Source organism: Salminus brasiliensis, chromosome 6 (genome assembly GCF_030463535.1).
Source record: "Salminus brasiliensis chromosome 6, fSalBra1.hap2, whole genome shotgun sequence".
NCBI lineage: Eukaryota > Metazoa > Chordata > Actinopteri > Characiformes > Bryconidae > Salminus > Salminus brasiliensis.
Genome location: NC_132883.1, coordinates 40464956 through 40483262, shown reverse-complemented (window position 1 = coordinate 40483262; position 18307 = coordinate 40464956). Strand labels below are relative to the sequence as shown.

Sequence of the window (18307 nt, the reverse complement as noted above, 5' to 3'; positions counted from 1 at the left end):
TTGTCTTGCCACTTGGAGGGTAAGGACTTAAGAAGTCTACTTCAATACATGCAAACGTGGCATTGTCTGGCAGCCAACACACTCTGAGGAAAGCGCTGGGGACAGCTACACCACACCAGCCAACAGATGTATGTCTCGCTTAAGAGTGATGAAGGGAGAGAGCGGAATCTACCTACCCAGAGAGAGCATTGCCAAATGTGCTCTGTCTGACTGGCTGCTAATGGCAAAGTGGCATGGCTTGGGATTCGAATTCATGACCCCCAGGTCATTGTGGTAGTGCATTAGACCACTGAGCCATTTGGAGCCCCAATGTCACAGGTCTTCACTTATTTTTTTTTGTTTTTCATAAGTAAACCATGATATATCCTAAATTGTGGATTCCATTAATATGAACTGAGCTAAAGACAAGGTTTCTTGTCAACAATTGTCACAATTCCTAACTACTTTTGGGCTGTTAAAGATGCACTGGGTCAATGTGTCCTGGAAAAAACATAACAGGAGGTTTAAACTATTCTATCAGAGGTTTTCACTGCAGCAAGGACTCACGTGAAGCGCTTGATGGGCTCCACCAACTGAAGGTCCGGTCGGTGATGGGGTGTTAGTTTGGCTTGTCTCTGTCTCCTCAGCTCCAGCGCCTCCTCCACAATGCTGTGAGCTTCCTCCTCATCGATCTCACCTTGATATCCCATCATATGTCTGCAGAGAGCACAACACATCTAATCAATGCAATTTCCTCAGCTATGAACTTCTAACAGCCAACTGTATATGCAGGGCTGTGATGATCAGGCTTGTCAGATGGCCTGCAAACCACAGGCATTCAATAAAGCAAGTGAAAGGAGATGTTGAGTGGGGCATACATTTTGGAGAACATCTTCATGGAGTCTCGTCTGAGGCAAGGCTGCTCCTCGAAGATCTTCTCCATCAATACGCGGCCTTTAGTGTAGCCTATGTCCTTCTCCAGAGCCTTGCAGATGTGGTAAAGGCAACCTGCCAAACAGCATGACAATGAACAATGAGTAAGAGCGGACTCTCAGTGACTTTCATATTAAAACTCAGATGTCTGGTTTCGAATTTTATTTGGGGGCATCAGTAGCTGTGAGATCTGGCTTTATGTGATCGGAGAAGTAAAGAAATGAGCCATTCGAAGCCCTTTGCTAACTCCACTCATGGAATATCCCGTAGCCCCAGGTAAGAAGTAGTGTATATAGCTACAGCTGCACTCAAAATGATTCAACCCTCAAATTTGCAGATTATCACTGCTGATTGGCAAAATTTACAGCTTTCAGCTGTATGCAGTAAACCAATCAAATAAGACCAATTTAAATAGTTAAACAATTAGTGAGAGTGCTTTCTCCAAATTCTGCAACTGTCTTATTAAAATCCAGCCAAATATTCAATATTTCAATGAGGTTCGAGTCAGGCAACTACTGTCACTCCAGGACTTTTCCTGAAACCAAGCCTTGGTGGACTCAGAGGTCCACCATTGAGTATCAGCTTCCTAAAAGAAGGCATGATGTTTTCTCCTAAGATTCTCTGATACTTCATTGAATCCATCTTGCTCTTCCACGCACTGCAGGTTTCCAGCCTCAGAGCATCCCTGAGCCACCACCATGCTTCACTGTAGACAGGATGTTCTTTCCAGCGTATGCTTCATTCTTCCTCCTCCGGGCTTATAATGCTAAACTATAAGCCCGAGAAGATCCAATAAGATGGATTCAATCAAGCATCAGACAAAAAAAACAAAAACATCATGCCTTCTGTGAGGAAGCTGAAGCTTGGGTGTCATTGGACTATCCAACAGGGTTAGATCCCAAACCTCGGTTTCAGAAGAAGTCCTGGAAGATTCTGACTTGAGCCCCATTGAAAATCTTTGGTGAGATTTGAAGAAGCTGGTTGCAGCAGCAAACCAAAGAATATTAGTGAACTGGAGGCCTCTGCTCATGAGGAATTGGCCAAGATTCTTCAGGAATGATGCTAGAAGCTGGTGTCTGGCTATGCATCACGTTTGCTGCAGGTCATGACAGCAAAAGGGTTCATGACATTGTCATGAAGTTTGCGTAAGCAAGGCTTATGCTCAACATTAGTTTTTACCCTTGTAAAGTGCTACTTACAGCTGTAGTCACTTAGTGTGTACAGGACAGTGATGAGGTTGTCGAGGCATGGCCAGTGATCAGGGTTACAGCGCAGTCCCACCTCAAAGGCATGACGGGCCAGTGGGATGCTCACTCTCCTCAGAGCCACCTGACCCAGCTTATACCACATGTTCACATCTGTGGAGTCTAGCATAACAGCCTGCACACAAAACATACACACAAATCAGTAAAAAGAAGCATTAAGCTCCACCAGTTTCATCATCAATTACTGTAGCATGGCTGAAGCTGCTCTCGTTCTGGTAGGACAATTAAGAAACTGTGTCAATCAAAGGTTCTCCAAGACTATAATAGCTAGATATACCTATTAGCATACCTACACTTCTCCTAAGCCTATAAATCTAGCTATAAATCTGATCAGCTTGTGAGATCTCACCTCCACGTAGAAGTCCATGGCAGTGTCCAGGTCATCCCTGAGCACGGCGAGGCTGGCCAGGTTTTTATAAGTGGAGTACTTCAGCATCAACCCAGGGTGCTTAAGCCCGACCTTCTCATCTTCAGACGCCACCGCCTGGTACAAACCAAGATTAGTACACATTATTATAATACCAGAGCGACATATTAGCATCTGGCTTCACAAGCAGATCTACAAGCCCATCATGAGGCCTGTGTCTATACCTCCTTAAGCAGTGGCGTCTTGAGGAGCACGTGGTAGGCTTTGGCCGACTCCTCAAACTTGTCATGCTTCTGCAGGTCAAGGGCTTTGTGGTACAGAGCAAATGCCTCTGCCTCCTGCAACACAGAGAAAAACAGAGAGGATGGAAGATGTTGAGGGTGTGGGGGGGATTTAAGGGGAAAGAGATTTTCAGTGACCTCATAAAGTTAATCAAGAAGAGATGAAGAATGAGGAGAAGAACTCACTTGAGCTTCCTTGGTCTGACTCGGTTTAGTACTCCGAAAGTGATCCTCATGTTCATCTGCAGTCTGAGAGGCTGCATTAAGAGCAGCTATCCGGATCTGTAACAGAAGAGGGGTTAAAGATAAGACATCTATAAGACATCATGTCCCACAAAGCATGGCCTGCCATACACGGCTATGGTTAACATGAACGTCAGATGAAGGTGAAGAGGATATCTTACCATGGCTTTTATGTGCTGACCATTATCCACTGACTGATTATCAGGATCTGTTTATATAAAAAAAAACATAATAAATAAAAAAATGACAAGAAATACATGAGATGTTTAGCAACCTTTTGGGCTTTCTAGCTAAATCTAGCATAGCTGCCATCATTGTATATCTATATATTGAATAACACAGATTCAAGAAATGGACAAAAGTATTGGGACATCCACACATTTGATTTCCTTTCAAATCACAAGTATTATGCTTTTGTTGGAGTAACTGTCTCGCTGTCCAAGAAAGATTTTGGAGCATTGCTGCGAGGATTTGATTGCGTTTAGCAACAAGAGCGTTAGTGAGGATCAGTCAGGATGTTGGATGATCATGGTGATCTTCCTCAACTCATCCCAAAAGTACTGGCTGGAGCACCACTCATCACTCCAGAGAACAGAGGAGCTCCACAGCTCCATGCTGGGGGGCTTTATACCCCTGTAGCCCACGCCTGGCATTAGGCAGCATGGTGCCAACAGGTTCATGCTGATCTGCACCAGAGAGTCCTAGTGGGCAGTACCTCTCTACAGGGACTAGACAAGCTCTGCATGTGCACATCTGTATCAGCAAGGGGGGCAACGTAAAGCTGCTGAACACACTAGAAGAGGGGTCAGTCCACAAACATTTGGACATACAGCGTTTAAAGGGCTCTGGTCAACTCCTGGGGTCTCCATGCCTGCCAGGAGAGCAGCAGTTAACGGCTAACGTGACAGTCTGGCTGTCAGTGTCATCTGTGGACTAAATACGCTGCATTTGCACAATATTTACTGCTACATCACAAATATTGAAGATGTTAGCTGGTGCATTTGATATGATATTGTATTTAATAGAGCTGTTTTTAGCAGTTAGCTCCGACACACAGCGCTGCTCTTTGTTTACAGTCCCACTCAGGCTTGCTCCGCTAGCTAGCCAAGCTAACCTTCTCTGCAGCGTTAATAAAGGCGGTTTCTGCACCACACACATTCCCTCCATGTAGAAATTGATATTTTTGGATACTGAATATTGATTTTGAAGGCTTTAAATCAACTGTATTGATCAAGTCTTACCGGCTCAGTGATGCAAGCTGTGCATCAGAAAGCATCTGCAAAGCAAACAGGGGAAGCCAGTGTCGAAGCGTCTGATTGGCTGAAAGAACTCGGGCGCCACAGAAACGAGCCAATAGAGTCAGCCCTTTTTCAGGCATGTCCCCTGTACATCCATATGTATCGACTATAAGAAATATATATATATTTTTTAATAGGTACGATATTAGTACATTATCCACAATGTACCGTATTTCAGAATTTATTAATTATTTATTTACAATTTAATTCCGTTCAACTTTATTGTTATTCTGCTAATACAGGACTGAACAGTACAACCAAGCAGGACAGGTAGGACATGACCCAATACTGCAAGGACAAGGGTGCATAAACATAGATAAGCACAAAGACAATAAATGCAATAAATACAAAAATATACAAATAAAAAGATGTGCATGTGCAAATGTGTGCACACTAGTCCACCTTAAGTTACTATACTTACAGTAAAATGGAATAAAAAATGGAGTGTAATGCATGTAAATGGCAATATTTACCTTAAAAAAATAAAAAAAATAAAATATATATATATATATTAATAAATATAAATTCAATTATTTTTTAAAGGTAAATATATATATATATACATTTAGATTATACTTGAATTACTTATTTAAATATTAAATTATACATATTTAAAACAATCGCAATAATAGCAAATATAAATGATAGCAAATTGTACTAATTTGTAAAAAAAAAGAACTTTCATAGGGACATATACACAGTAAAAGTGCAGTTGGATCATTTGATATACATCTTGTTTTTAAAACGAAAAAAGTATAATATACAGTATATTAATTTGCCAATGTAATATACACCATATATATATATATATATATATATATATATATATATATATATATATATATGTGTGTGTGTGTTAAAAAATGCATTACAAAAATGTTTATTGATATTGATATTGATAATGATATTGTGTGGTTCCCCAATGTTCCGCCACAAGAGCTCAGACCATTGGAGACCATGGATTCCACAGGACCTCTGAAGGCATCCTGTGGCTTTCGGAAAGTAAATGAAACTAGAAAAGTGCATTAACTGAAGAAAACAGCAAGCATGTGGCTAGTTAGTGATACTGGTTTTGGTGGGTGGTTGTTATGGTGTTACTAAGCGGTTACTATAGTGTTCCTGGGTTACTAGGTTGCGAAGTGGTTGCCATATTACCTCAGGTGGTTGCAGTGATGTTGCTTAGTGGTTGCCAAGTTATCTCATAGGTGGTTGCTAGGCAGTTGCGACGATATCCCAGGAGGTTGCTAGGCTGTTGCCAAGTGATTGGTTAGGTGTTGTTTGTATCAACAGGGCATAAGATGCAAGTACACTTTTGCAGCCCATTCATTCCTACAAGCCTGAATTACACAATCAGACCCCAGAATCTGGAGTTGGAACAGTGCTGAGATCTCCAAAACTGCAAGACGACGGGTCATTGTGACCACTGTTTCCTGGGACCTCTGGAGTCTGGAAATGACCTCTCCAATGCCCAATTTCATATCAAACCACTCTGAAGGAACCCGTTTACTCAACCACTCGCAACCACTAAATTCTGAGAATGTTTGGAGAAATTCCTTAATTAAATGAAGAAAGCAAGCTGTGTTTCTGCCACATCCATTTATTCTGGTCACTAATTTAGTGGAAATTCATACATTTTCGCAGCAGTCCATCAACAGTAAATTCATAAAGTGTTCGAACTGGGTGATCAATTCATTTTCAGTTTTAACAAAAACCAACAATAAAAGTATAAATAAAACAAACCCTGCATATTAAAGCTCTGCGCTACGGAAAATGCTAAACATTTTCAGGCAGCGTTTCACATCCAGATAAAAGTATAGTAAAGTAAAAAATAATTTTAAATGGCTTTAAAAAAGATTTTAATGAATAAAATCAGACATTCTGAATGGTCATATTGGCAGGATGACATATCCATTAGAAAATTTTGACTAGTCATGTTACCACTGATTTACATGGAATTTCACCCTCTCATCTATAATGTAATTTTATTAGTAAAAACTATAATTAAATATAGCTATAATTATTGTTTCACAAGAAAAATCCAAGAATTTTACATTTACATAACTATGGCTAGGAAAAGGTCCAGGTCCACACATATGTAAATACATGATTTTAACTAGTATTTTATAGTAAAAGTATAGTATTTAACTAGGTTATATTTATTCCTAATATGTAGTTTTTGTATATACAGATTTCTAAAATAGATTTTTTTATTAGTAATAATTCAATTATTGGTTTTATCTATTATTATTAAATGTTCTATTAAAAATGTTACCTGTCAGAATTACAGTACAGACATCTGTAATTAAAATTTCTAATGGTTAAAAAAGTAAATGATTGGACTATATAAATGTAATTATATGTAAGAGATTGTGAGATTCCATGTAAACCAATGATAACATATGACTCATCTAAATTACATTAAGGTGGTCCTAGAGATGGATTCTGAAAAAGATATATAATCAATATTTATAGACATTTTATGTTGACAGGTCTCAGCAATGGCAGATTCTTAAAACTGCTATTCAAATTCTCAGTACAGTCATTCTTACTTCAAACTGTGCTGCACCCCATCCACTTAAACAGGCCTAATGACACTTGTTATAATGAAGTGTGCAGTGGGATAGCGTTTTTTAAGTCTTGCCACTGACCACATCCACGACACGCTCAGAAAAGTATATAAAATAAATAATAAAACTAATCACGATACGATAAACTGTTGTCATATCGCTCACCTCTATGTGGTCCTGACAATATGACTAGACACACTGTATTTATAGATCTGTAGATCTAATATTATTACTAGTAAAAGCAAAATCATAGTCAAAATCAGAAATTAGACTCTCTTGAATCTTGAATTTTAGGCAAAGATACACGCCAAATCTTAAACACACATCCATTCAACACAAAACGTTTAAAACCTGCAGAAATCAGTAAACATTGGCACTTAGCATCAAAACCCAGAGCCTGGTCGGCTCTCTAGAACCCAGCCAACCCAGTGGCGCTCCTCTGGCCCTCAAACTTTGAGACAGTGGAGGATCTAGAGCTCAGAGCAGATGAAACCTTCTCCTCAGAGAAGTCGTCTCTGTAAGAATGAGAGTCTCTGCTGTGTATGCTGGTATTAATGCTACTTGCTGAACTCCCCGACTTTGAGCCTCCGCTTCCCCGACCCCTCTCGGAGCCAGACGCCCTGTGAAGGCTTGTTTGTGGTGGGGAGATGCTCCGCTGCTGCTCATGAACCTCGAACTGGCTCAGTGGAGCAGGAGGGGTGCTGGAGTGGACGGCTGGATTGAGCGGTAGCTCCTGTAACGATTGAATATGAGGAGAGTTCTTGGAGGCAGCAGAAGCTCTGGAGCAGGATCTGCTCAACTGAAGTCTTGATGCTCTTTCAGGGAAATCTGTCGCCTGTGGAGCACATACAGAAGGTTAGGATGTAGCTTTCATATGATATTATACTAATAACAGAAGTAGTAGTAGTAGCAGGCCATGGTGATCCCACTCCTGTCAACAATACCCCCAGAAACCTCTCTAACCATGTTCTTCTAATCATCTGCAAATCATGTTCCAATGCCCTTAACAGTGAAACAGCTGGGTTTTAATGAATGAATGTGCTGTGATTGGGTTTCTGTATTAGCATTATTGTTAGCCTGCACTTGGTTCTTTCCAGTGCTGGTTTAAAAACAGAGAAAGGCGAGCGGTTCTCCGGTTCTCCCGCTGGTAAAACAGAGCCTTTCAGTGAGAGTTTTATAAAGGGTCAGATATTATGGTCTGTTTTCATGTTCCACTGTAAAAAAAGCTCCACACTGCTGACTCTCAGCTTATTTTTTTACCTTCTCAGAACTTCCGCACTGCTGCCAACTAGGCTATTATGTCAGTTAATGGTACCTTGAGGATACCAGATGGCGCTCTGAACACCATAAGATAAGATAAGATAATCCTTTATTAGTTCCACAGTGGGGAAATTCTCAACAGTGGGGAAATTCTCAAAAGCAAGAATGTTTCTGACCATGGTCAAAATAAAGACGTGGAACTGGACTGACATTAAAATAGCCAATACCCAATCTATTAAAACATGCCTGGACCGGATCAGGACAAGCTTTGCGTTACCTAGGAGACGCAGATTAAACATGGAAGTACAACAGCTTGCTGTGGTGTGCTGTTCGCAACCACCATTTGCACCACTGACCGAAAACGAAAGCAATGTGAAAGTTTAGTTGCTTGAGGTTGTGGGTGGAAAGCATGGTCTGTGCAGACTGCAGAGGGAGGCAGAGACGTGTAGCACAGCACATATTGGAGGCTACCCAATGTGCGAGGCAGATGTGGGCATCTTACATGACAAAATTCAATTTTAGAGACCCCCCTTTGATGAGACTGTTTTACCCTATCCACTCCCTGTGTTTACTTTTTGTGCTCAATTTCCATTGGCTATAGACGGGACCCATTCAGATTGAGTCGCTGACCAGTATATGCTACTGGATTACGCTCAGATGTTTGATATACTCTGACTGGTCTGAAACGCGTTCGAGAGGCCAAAAAAAGTCACTACTCTTTTCTCTACAGCTGTTGACTTCAACTGACCAAAACTGCTGATTAGAGCCAACAAGCACAGATGCAGTCAAACTGACTAAAATCAGGGTAAAAATTGCGTAGTGTAAACCCTGACTTAATAGAGTATCTCAACAACTGGATTCTTGGAGTTCTTCAATATTCACTGGCATTAATGTCACTTACAGCAGCATTGCCTGCCTCCTGCCTCTGCTCATCGCCCTGGTCTCCCTGGCCCCTTCGCTGTGTGGAGGAGAGCTGAGGACGACCAAAGTCCGACTGCTCAATCCCAGCCAAGGAAGCCAACTGGCCAAGTCTGAAAATGATTGTTAAATGTCAGTGATAAATAAATAAATAAATAAAACTACATTATACACGGTCATATTAGAACATTATGTCCACCTACCTAATAGCAAGAATAACCACCCTCGGCCTGATTGATACTAGTGAGACGTTGTGGCATGGACTGTATTAGGTGACAGGAGGTGTTCATTATAGAGGTTAACTGCTCCACTGTGGCGTGTCGACTGTCGTTCCAATGGAGGCAAGTCCATTATTTGGACACCTTCACTACAGCGGCTCTAGACATCCCATGAAGTTAGCGATTTCCGAGACGCAACCACCCTTCTTCCACTGTTACAGTCATATCGGAATATTTTGACCACCCTGGTTTGGAATGAACTCCACCTGGGATGGCACAGAGGACTCAGTGCACCAGCACTTTGTAAAACATTCTCCCCTTCCGCAGACTCCGACTCTCTGACTCCAGAGTGACTCGGAGGGTGATTGTGAAGTGTGATATATATATATATATATATATATACACATATATATGCTAGACAGGGTTTGCTGCATGTATACATAAGCAAGCACACTAGTCAGTTGTAGCTGATAATAGTGTACCTAGTAGGGAAAGGTGGTGGCAGTTTGAAAACCGATAACTTAGTGGGATGTTCTAGAGCCGTCGAGTGAAGGTGTACCAAAAGTGGACTTCTTGCACATTGAGCACCCTCCCAACAGCATAACAGTGGTCCAGAGCAATCGATGTGCCACTGTAGAGCAGCCAACCTCTATAATGAACTCAGTCTATCGCCTGATACAGTCCATGCCATGACGGCTCTCTACCGTCATCCGAGCCAAAGGTGGTAGGTGGTCATAATATTCTGAAATGACTGTGTATATAAAACTGTAATCGTCAGAGTGTGAGAATGAGAAAACGTTACCCAGCATCTTTGAGAAGGTCAAGGAAGGCATGGAATTTATGAAAAGAAGACTCAATGCTGTCCAGCACATGTTCGTCCTCCAGCACAGAGCGGCTGACGTGGGCTTCAGACAGGGACTGATTCAGACTGCGTAGACGACCATTCTCCAACTCCAGCTGAAAGACCAAAACAAGCGATTGCATACAACCCCGTCTACAAATACAAGGTAATATGGATAGAAAAAAATTAGATGCCGATCGCTGTACCTCAACCAGACGAGAACTGGCTTTCAGTGTTGCATTTCGCTCTTCTGCTAGCCTGAGCTTGCATTCCTCCAGCTCCACCTGTAGGTGACATGAGGATGTGCAGTTTCACAGCCATAAAAGATTGTATTTATTTTTTAATTCAATCTTTTTCCAACATTTCTCCCCAATTTAGCCATTGTTAAGTCCCACTCGCTAGCTTGGAGTCCCCCATCACACTATACAACAAAGGCTAGCATGTGCTTTCTCTGACTCACATGAAGCTAACCATCTGTTATCTGCCATCAACTCTGTTACGACCAGAGCAAACTAACGTCTGTACTGCCTAGTATTGCTATGAGTAATGAGGGAGAGGGAGTCCAAGTGTGCTCTCTGGAACTCTCGGCCACGGATGACTGTGGCATCACCAGGGAGCAAACCTGTGATCTACTGATAATAGGGCCAATGCTTAGACTGTTGCCCCACTTGGGACAGTATTGCATTGAGTGATGGGGGAGAGAGAGGGCCATCATAAACATCTAAAGAAAGCGAGGCCAATTGTGCTCTCTGGAACTCTCTGCCACAGATGACTGTGGGAAACCGGGCACCAACCCTGTGATCTCCTGATAATAGGGCCAACGCTTAGACTGTTGCACCACTCGGGAGCCAGGGAATTTCATAATCCACTGTAATAAACTGGATGAATCAAACCAGACTGCAGTTTTATCACAGTGACATCAGTATCATGAGGAGCATGCAGTTTCAGTGGTACCTTTAGACGCTTGTATTCTGCCTGCAGGCACCTGAACTGCCTGCTGGTTATATTTCCTTGAGGACTCGGTGCACCCGCACTTTGTAAAACATTCTGCACTTCCTCAGACTCCGACTCACTCTCTGACTCCAGAGTGACTCGGATAGTGGAGACATTCTGAAAGGGTGATCGTGAAGTAAATATTTTAGTAGTGAAATAACATTTTATATATATATTTATAAAGAGAATTTTATCCAAATGAAAATGTGAATGACAGAAATAAAAGAGGCAAAGCAAACCTGAAAACTCTGATCTGCTGTAACTGCACCATGTGGAAGACCCCTAAATACGGCAGAAACCTCTTTATATTAATAAATTATCATCTTTATCAATAATATTTATTGAATGTATATTGCAGTGAAACAAGTGTTAAATTAATATAATAACGAATTATTATTATACATTATAATAATAATAATAATAATAATATCATTAATACTTTACCCATGCTGGAACTGAACAGACACGCTCATTAAAAACTATGCAGTCATCCTGACCTCACTAATGCTCGTCACTAAATGCAATTAATTTCTAACAGCAATACTCCTCTAAAATCTAGTGGAAAGTCTATTTTAATATCCACAAATTCAGAAGAAGCAATGAATGAGCAGATGTCCCAATACTTTTGCCCATATAGTGTAGATAGATAGATAAACTATGGTTTGATATCTTTCGAGATGACTTTTTTGGATCCAGCCATCATATCAATATGTGACAGTAAATGCATCTCGGTTCCTCTAACCTCTGAAGTGTGGCTCGTGCTGCAGTGCGCCATGGGATATAGCCAGTAGATCCAGGCCGAGGTGGCCTCCACCCATATGTAGCTGATGAACCCCGCCGAGATCCTTCAACAGATACAGCTGATGTAAATTCAGAATTTCTACCAGTCACACATGAAGTGAGGTCACTGGATTTATTCGGAGAGGGGTGGTCCTACCAGTTCTGTAGCTAGCTCTTCCTGTGCTTCTCCTCATCATCTGCCCTGAGTGGTTATGTGCATCCTTAGCTGGAGGCTTCAGCCAGAGATACTTCAACACAGATTGAGTAAAGTGACTCCTTTTGCATTTCTCAAATATTTATACACTAAAATGTGGCAACATTAGTAATTTCATGTTACCTGTGAGTCCTGGCCTTTAATGTTCATGAGCACCTTCTTAATCACAGCCTTCACCAACTCATTATCTGTGGGAAAAAGATCCAAAGGGAAAGAGGAGAGAGTTTAAGCCAAAGTGATGCTCTTTACATTTATAGGAGTGTTTGGAGGTGAGGGTATGACTGACCCACTAGTGGATTCCTCCTGATGTCCAGAACACAGAGAGTGGAGTTAGACTGTAGCATCTTCTCAAGGACTTTAGCTCCTTCATTAGAGATGCCACAACGCTGAAGGTCCATCGCTGCAGTATCAACATAGAACAAAGCAATCAGACAAACCCTCCTAAACCACATCACAACCAAATATTGTATAAAGAGATGGCAGGACACTTCTTCCCCCCTCTCAATATCGGTAAGTTTAAAGTACTACCTTCAAAATGAGCTCTGACTGAAAATATTTAACACCGGCATAAAACCAGCATCATGCACTAACTACACTTGGATATTTGAGCTACAGAAGCCATAGAGGAATCTTATTCAGTTCCATGAAGAAACATTTGGTCCAGCATGATAAGGCACTGTTACAACGACCAGATGATTGCTAATCCAGTTGAAATCCCCCCCCCGGAGAGAGCGCAATTGGCTTTGCTCTCTCCAGGGCGGGTAGACTGCACTTCCTCCCCACATCACTCCAGTGTGATGCTGGCCGGCAGTGGCACCTGCTGGCCGATGCATCAGAGCCAGGTACACATCGATTTCCTCTGAGCATGTTGGCTGCCCAGTGATGTTACATCGGCAGCAGTGGCTGTGCACGCGTCGGAGGAGTGTGTCGGTCTTCATCCTCCCAGCGTCGGGAGCATTGCACATGATGGGGTAGAATATGTATGTGTTGGGTAACTGGCGATCCAAATTTCGGAGAAAACAGAGACGAGTGCAAGTTTGAAGAACCTTTTAAAGGTGTAAAAAAATCTTCACTTCATGTAAAGTCTAAAGTTCTTTACCTAATAAAAGGTTCTTCTCACTCAAATATCTCCATTATGAACACCTTCTGCATTCATTAAGCAAATGAAAGTGTTTTTCTATGGTATCAATTGGAAGCATTTGCACATCTGTGTCAGCAGATTTCATTAGGGACATTTAGTCTATGTGCTGAAACAGCTGAAAGTCTCATGCGCTCTCTCTCACCTTTGACCCACAAGTCCTCTGCCAGCTCCTCAGCAAGTGCAGTCACTCCTCTGTCCCCGATTAGAATGTTGTCATTGAGTGTGATCCTACGCAGCCCGCCCATTGCCTCAAACTCTGCCTTTCTGTACCGCAGAGACTCTGCCCATGCCGTGCTGTGCCGCCTTACTGCTTGGTGCTGCTCAAAACAAGCCAGAGATATTTGATGTTAATATATTCAGCATTTACTCAAGAATGTTGGTATTGTGCTGAGCTGGGTTTTCCATAGAAAATATAGAAATGGTCAATCGAGCATCATGCTGATCACTCTCTCTACCAGTTAAAGCAACGTTATGCCTTAAAATTAGGACCTCAGAATCATGGTCCCCAAGTCAATGCTCCACTCCGGAGAGGCCGGACCGCTTCTACTGCACTAGGAAACTAAGGTGAAGCCTGCACAAGACCTCTCGCTAGAACTACCCAAGGCACGTTGGTGTAAAATCCTGCAGTACTACACTACTGCCTTCAGCTTGTCAAGAAATGCAGGTGTACAGTGTCCAGGAGGGGGAGCTCATAGCATGATTTGCATTTACAGCAGTGGCATAGACGTGAACTACACTCCACAACTGTAGGGGGAGCCCAGGATCAATAAATATATAGATTATATACCACGCTTTAGGATTATCTTAACATCAAGATGATTTTGGAAGCGGTGTCCAGGTCATACCTTTGATTTTTCACACCTCATAAGCAGACCAACTTACCTTGATTATGTTTGCCATATGCTCCGCCCCCTGCCAGGTAATATTACAAGACGTGAAATCCACCGTCCTGATAGTTGAGGAGTATTTAACACTCTGACAGATGACTGCAGACACAAACGGAGATACAGGTAGCCTGCTTATGACCAAAACTACAAAACTCTGACAATTTTGATGATGCTCTTGGTCCTCCTATTTAACTCACCTTCAAGCCCAGCATCTGCGATGGGACATCGTGCCAGAGAAAAGTGCTCTAATGAGGCATTCTTCGACAAACCCTGATCAGAGAACAGAACCAAAGAATCAGTACGAACTGTCATTTTCCAACAAACGTGCCTTTTGGAGCCCTTTCCCTACCTTTGTGAGTATGTTGAGGTCTTTTTCTCTCAGCGGCAGCCCATGGAGCTGGAGGGTCTTCAGACTGGGTGAGGCACACAGGCATTTCTGCACAGCTTTGCAGAGCTGAAGGGTCATGCTCTTGGAATGGATCGCGGGAGTCCTCCTTCTGCTGGTGGCCTTAGAAGAAGCTGGAAGGAGTGGAACCATCAACAAACTGGCGGTGCATGGAAATACAGTTTGGCTTGTGAAATCCATGGATCTATAAGATCCTGTAGATCCTGCTGATACAGCACGGATATGTTTCCAAGCCTGCTTTTATGCTGTAACGGGAATTTTCCACAGATCTGCATGGTCCCAGGTTGACAACTGACCATCATGCCCATCAGTGAAGCTCTAGTCATGGTCCCAACTGGCTCATGTCCTCCACCGGGACTAGACCTGCTGTGTATGTGTGCACCTTAAAGTAGCTGAATGCATTCATTGGAAGGGGTGTCCATAAATATCTGGACACACAGTGTAGCTAGCTAGTGTAAGCACTCACCCTGAGATCCCAGTGTGCTGAGGTAGCAGCTTCTGATGGTCACACTCTGTAAATGCTTGTTTATGGCCAAGGATGAGAGTACAGGCGTCCAGTCTGCGATGCTGAGGACATCTCCATTGAAGTCCAGAACCCCTTGACCAAGGCTCGACGTGACTGCAGGCAGCGGAACCGAGCCTTGAGCAGCACAGGCCGAATCATAGCAGGCTGCAAAATCCTGAGCTCGTTTGCTCCTCAGCATTGTTAAACATCTGAGGAGGGACTGACCTCCAGCTGGCCAGAAGGCCAGGAAGCGGTAGAGGCAGGGCTAGCTAGGTAATACGCTGGCTAACGTTAGCTTATTGGCTAGATCTGCAATATCTGTCAAACACAGGCAAAACAGCGCTAGTTAGCCGGTTGCTAAGCTAATCTGCTCTGCTGGACTAATGGCCACTGTTTAGCTCTGCTTGGATAGACCCAGTAAAGCAGGTTCCGTGGCTGAGGTGAAGTCTACACCCATAGGAGGGCTACTGGAGCCATATTCGGCTAATGGTGCCGTTATCACCGCTGTTTGTTGTTGCTGTTTCCCCACCAACCGCCTCCATGGAGAGAGAGAGAGAGAGAGAGAGAGAGGGGGAGAGAGAGGTAGCCTGTTAGCTAGCAGGGGAGATGAGGAGCCGCGGCTGATGTTTGAAAAACGGAGGAGGAGGAAGAGGAGGAGGAGGAAGAGGAGAGCGTTACCGCCGGCTAGCGGAGAGGAGCACCGCAGAGGAGCTGGACGGTGATTGACCTGCAGGCTGCTGTCCTATAGCTGGCCTAACAAGCCTACCTACAGATCTGCATTAGCGTGTCCAAATATTTGTGGACACCCCTTCTATTAAATGCATTCAGCTTTCACTTTAGCTAAGTTGCACCCATTGCTGACACAGCTTGGAGCTGGAGCAGATAACTTTTCCTATTGATCTGGAGTGGGGGGTATAAAGCCCCCCACCAGCATTCTCTGGAAGGATGGATGGAGCTCCATCTGATACTTTTGGGATGAGTTTGGGGGGAGTTGGAGGGGTGGCGTGGCGTGGGGTGGGGTGGGGTGGTGATCATCCGTGGTGGTGAACATCCTGAACGTACTAACGCTCTTGTCGCTAAATGCAATCAAATCCTCACAGCAATGCTACTCCAAAATCTAGCAGAAGGCCTTCTTAGCTGGACAGTTGAGACAGTTATGACCAACAAAAGCAGGATAAACTCTTCTATAATACCCTGATTTTGGAAGAATTGATTGATGAATAAGCAGGTGTCCCAATACTTTTGTCCATATAGCTTCATAGCTTAGTTATATAGCCGGGATGTCATATCCCTAAAGGGGTCATAGAGTGTATTTGTTCAATAGCTAAGTAGTTGTTTGATGTATAAATAGTGAGGTTGTGCTCAGATACAGTTTTAGACACCTTTACCACCCTGTTACACGCTGGTTTTTCCTCCATGGTTGGCTCATAAAGGTAAGCTCTGCTGTTATTGGCTGGTTTACATAGGGTGACCATATTTTGGACACTCGGGACATTGACTTGTCTGCCGTGGTGAGGATGTTGTGGCCAGGAGGCTAAGTTGTAGGACTGTGGCAGTGTGTGTGTGTGTGTGAGTGTGGGAGGGTGTTAAATACTTCTGAACCATGGAGTTATTACTATATTACTGATTATTATTACATACACATTTACTCATTTACCCAAACTAAAAAATAGCCTTAATAGCCTATATGGCTCCCATCATCTCCTTTCATTTCAAGTGTGACTCTCAAAAATACAATAAATAGAAATTCCACTATATATGTAACATTTTTCTTTGGCCAGGCTACATCGCTCTTAGGTGTTAGTATGTGAGTCCAGGGGGTGTTTCTGCCTTTGGGCCCAATAATTCCGGGTGGGCTTCAGACCCAAAACGACCCAGACCAGGAAGAGGCGGATAAGATGATGGACACAATAACAAGTTTGGTCAAAGATATCTACAGTAAAAAAAATCTGAAATTAATTTATTAAATTACTCTTAGGGGAATTAAAATTAAAAGATTTTTAGTTGTCATATTTACAGATTACAGTGTAGATATACACCAACTACATGAAATTCATACTGGTCTATCTTTTTTTTGTTTGTTTGTTTCCAGCAGGGTGGGTATAAATGTAAATTATTTAACAAATACATTTTGTAAATAAAGTTTAGGAAAGTTGATGACAGCTTTGTGTCTCAGCTTTGACAAAATAAAATACAACTCAACCTACTGGCAAAGGAAAATGACTAAAATTAAAGTTTTTTTTTATCTTCTGCAAAAGTAATAAGGAAGATGAGAAGGTAAATACGGTGTTATTATTAAGGGTTATCGATAACAGGGTTGTGGGTTCGATTCCTGGGCTCGGCAAGCTGCCACTGTTGGGCCCTTGAGCAAGGTCCTTTACCCTCTCTGCTCCCCGGGCGCTGGAGTTGGCTGCCCACCGCTCTGGGTGTGTGTGTGTACTCACTGCCCCTAGTTCACTAGTGTGTGTGTGTGTGTGTGTGTGTGTGTGTGTGTGTGTGTGTGTGTGTGTGTGTGTTCACTACCACAGATGGGTTAAATGCGGAGGACACATTTCGCTGTGCAGTGTACACTGTACAGTGACAAATACCTGCACCTTTACCTTTTTTTTTTTACTTTAAGTGCCTGTTAAAGTCTTGAGACAAAATTGTGGCTTGATTTTGTAACATGGAAATTAGATGCTGAGCTTTTCTTTACTTTCAATCTGTTCTTCAGAAAAAATCCACTTTTACTTGGAAAGCAGTTGCAAATCAATGCCTTGCTGTTTTGAATGCAGCAAGTGTTGGATCATGGTCTTGCACAAGTATCTTTGAAGGCCCTCCACCCCCACCATCACAAGCTATTACATAATAATACAAAATAGGTTATTCTTAAATATACCGGTCCTTCTATGACTGCTTAATAGCCTACTAGTACATTTTAGACCATACAACATTTATTAAAAGGTTTTTTTTTTTTAAACATTATTAAAATTAAGTAAATAAATATTAAAAATATAATAATAAAATAGTATATAATAGTATATAATATAATATAAATAGTTTCTTAATAATAAATAAAACGAATAAAATATATTTTTTAATTCAAAAAATGAACTTGGGGTTTGTTGAGGTATTCATATGAACGAGAACCCAGGATGACACCTAATTTCATCCAACGCTGCAGGTGCTGTTTTTTTTCCCACCCATATTCACACAATGCCCGGTCTCCTGC

The 18307-nt window shown here is 42.3% G+C and overlaps 2 protein-coding genes across 8 annotated transcripts in view; both read right to left on the bottom strand.

Annotated features, from left to right (window-relative positions):
* The window catches only part of cabin1 (calcineurin binding protein 1), a 92936-nt gene extending 88591 nt beyond the window's left edge, over positions 1–4345 (bottom strand). For all 7 annotated transcript variants that reach the window (XM_072682401.1, XM_072682402.1, XM_072682406.1 and 4 more), the window contains exons 1-8: positions 4310–4345; positions 3230–3276; positions 3012–3107; positions 2769–2882; positions 2527–2661; positions 2112–2292; positions 858–987; positions 547–696 (exon numbers count right to left, since the gene is read on the bottom strand). In XM_072682401.1, the coding sequence (XP_072538502.1) occupies positions 547–696; positions 858–987; positions 2112–2292; positions 2527–2661; positions 2769–2882; positions 3012–3107; positions 3230–3232 (809 nt within the window). In that variant the 5' untranslated portion in view covers positions 3233–3276; positions 4310–4345. The remainder of the gene's footprint in view (positions 1–546; positions 697–857; positions 988–2111; positions 2293–2526; positions 2662–2768; positions 2883–3011; positions 3108–3229; positions 3277–4309) is intronic.
* A 2284-nt stretch (positions 4346–6629) lies between these two features.
* cep78 (centrosomal protein 78) lies at positions 6630–15691 on the bottom strand. The gene is made up of 15 exons (XM_072681097.1): positions 15058–15691; positions 14535–14704; positions 14383–14455; positions 14181–14284; positions 13441–13615; positions 12444–12557; positions 12281–12345; positions 12101–12191; positions 11906–12008; positions 11403–11445; positions 11125–11280; positions 10377–10454; positions 10132–10286; positions 9095–9224; positions 6630–7768 (listed from the first exon to the last, which is right to left on the bottom strand). Exons 1-15 carry the CDS (start codon positions 15293–15295, stop codon positions 7343–7345), a joined length of 2121 nt encoding a protein of 706 aa, XP_072537198.1. The 5' UTR covers positions 15296–15691; the 3' UTR covers positions 6630–7342.
* Positions 15692–18307: the final 2616 nt, after the last annotated feature.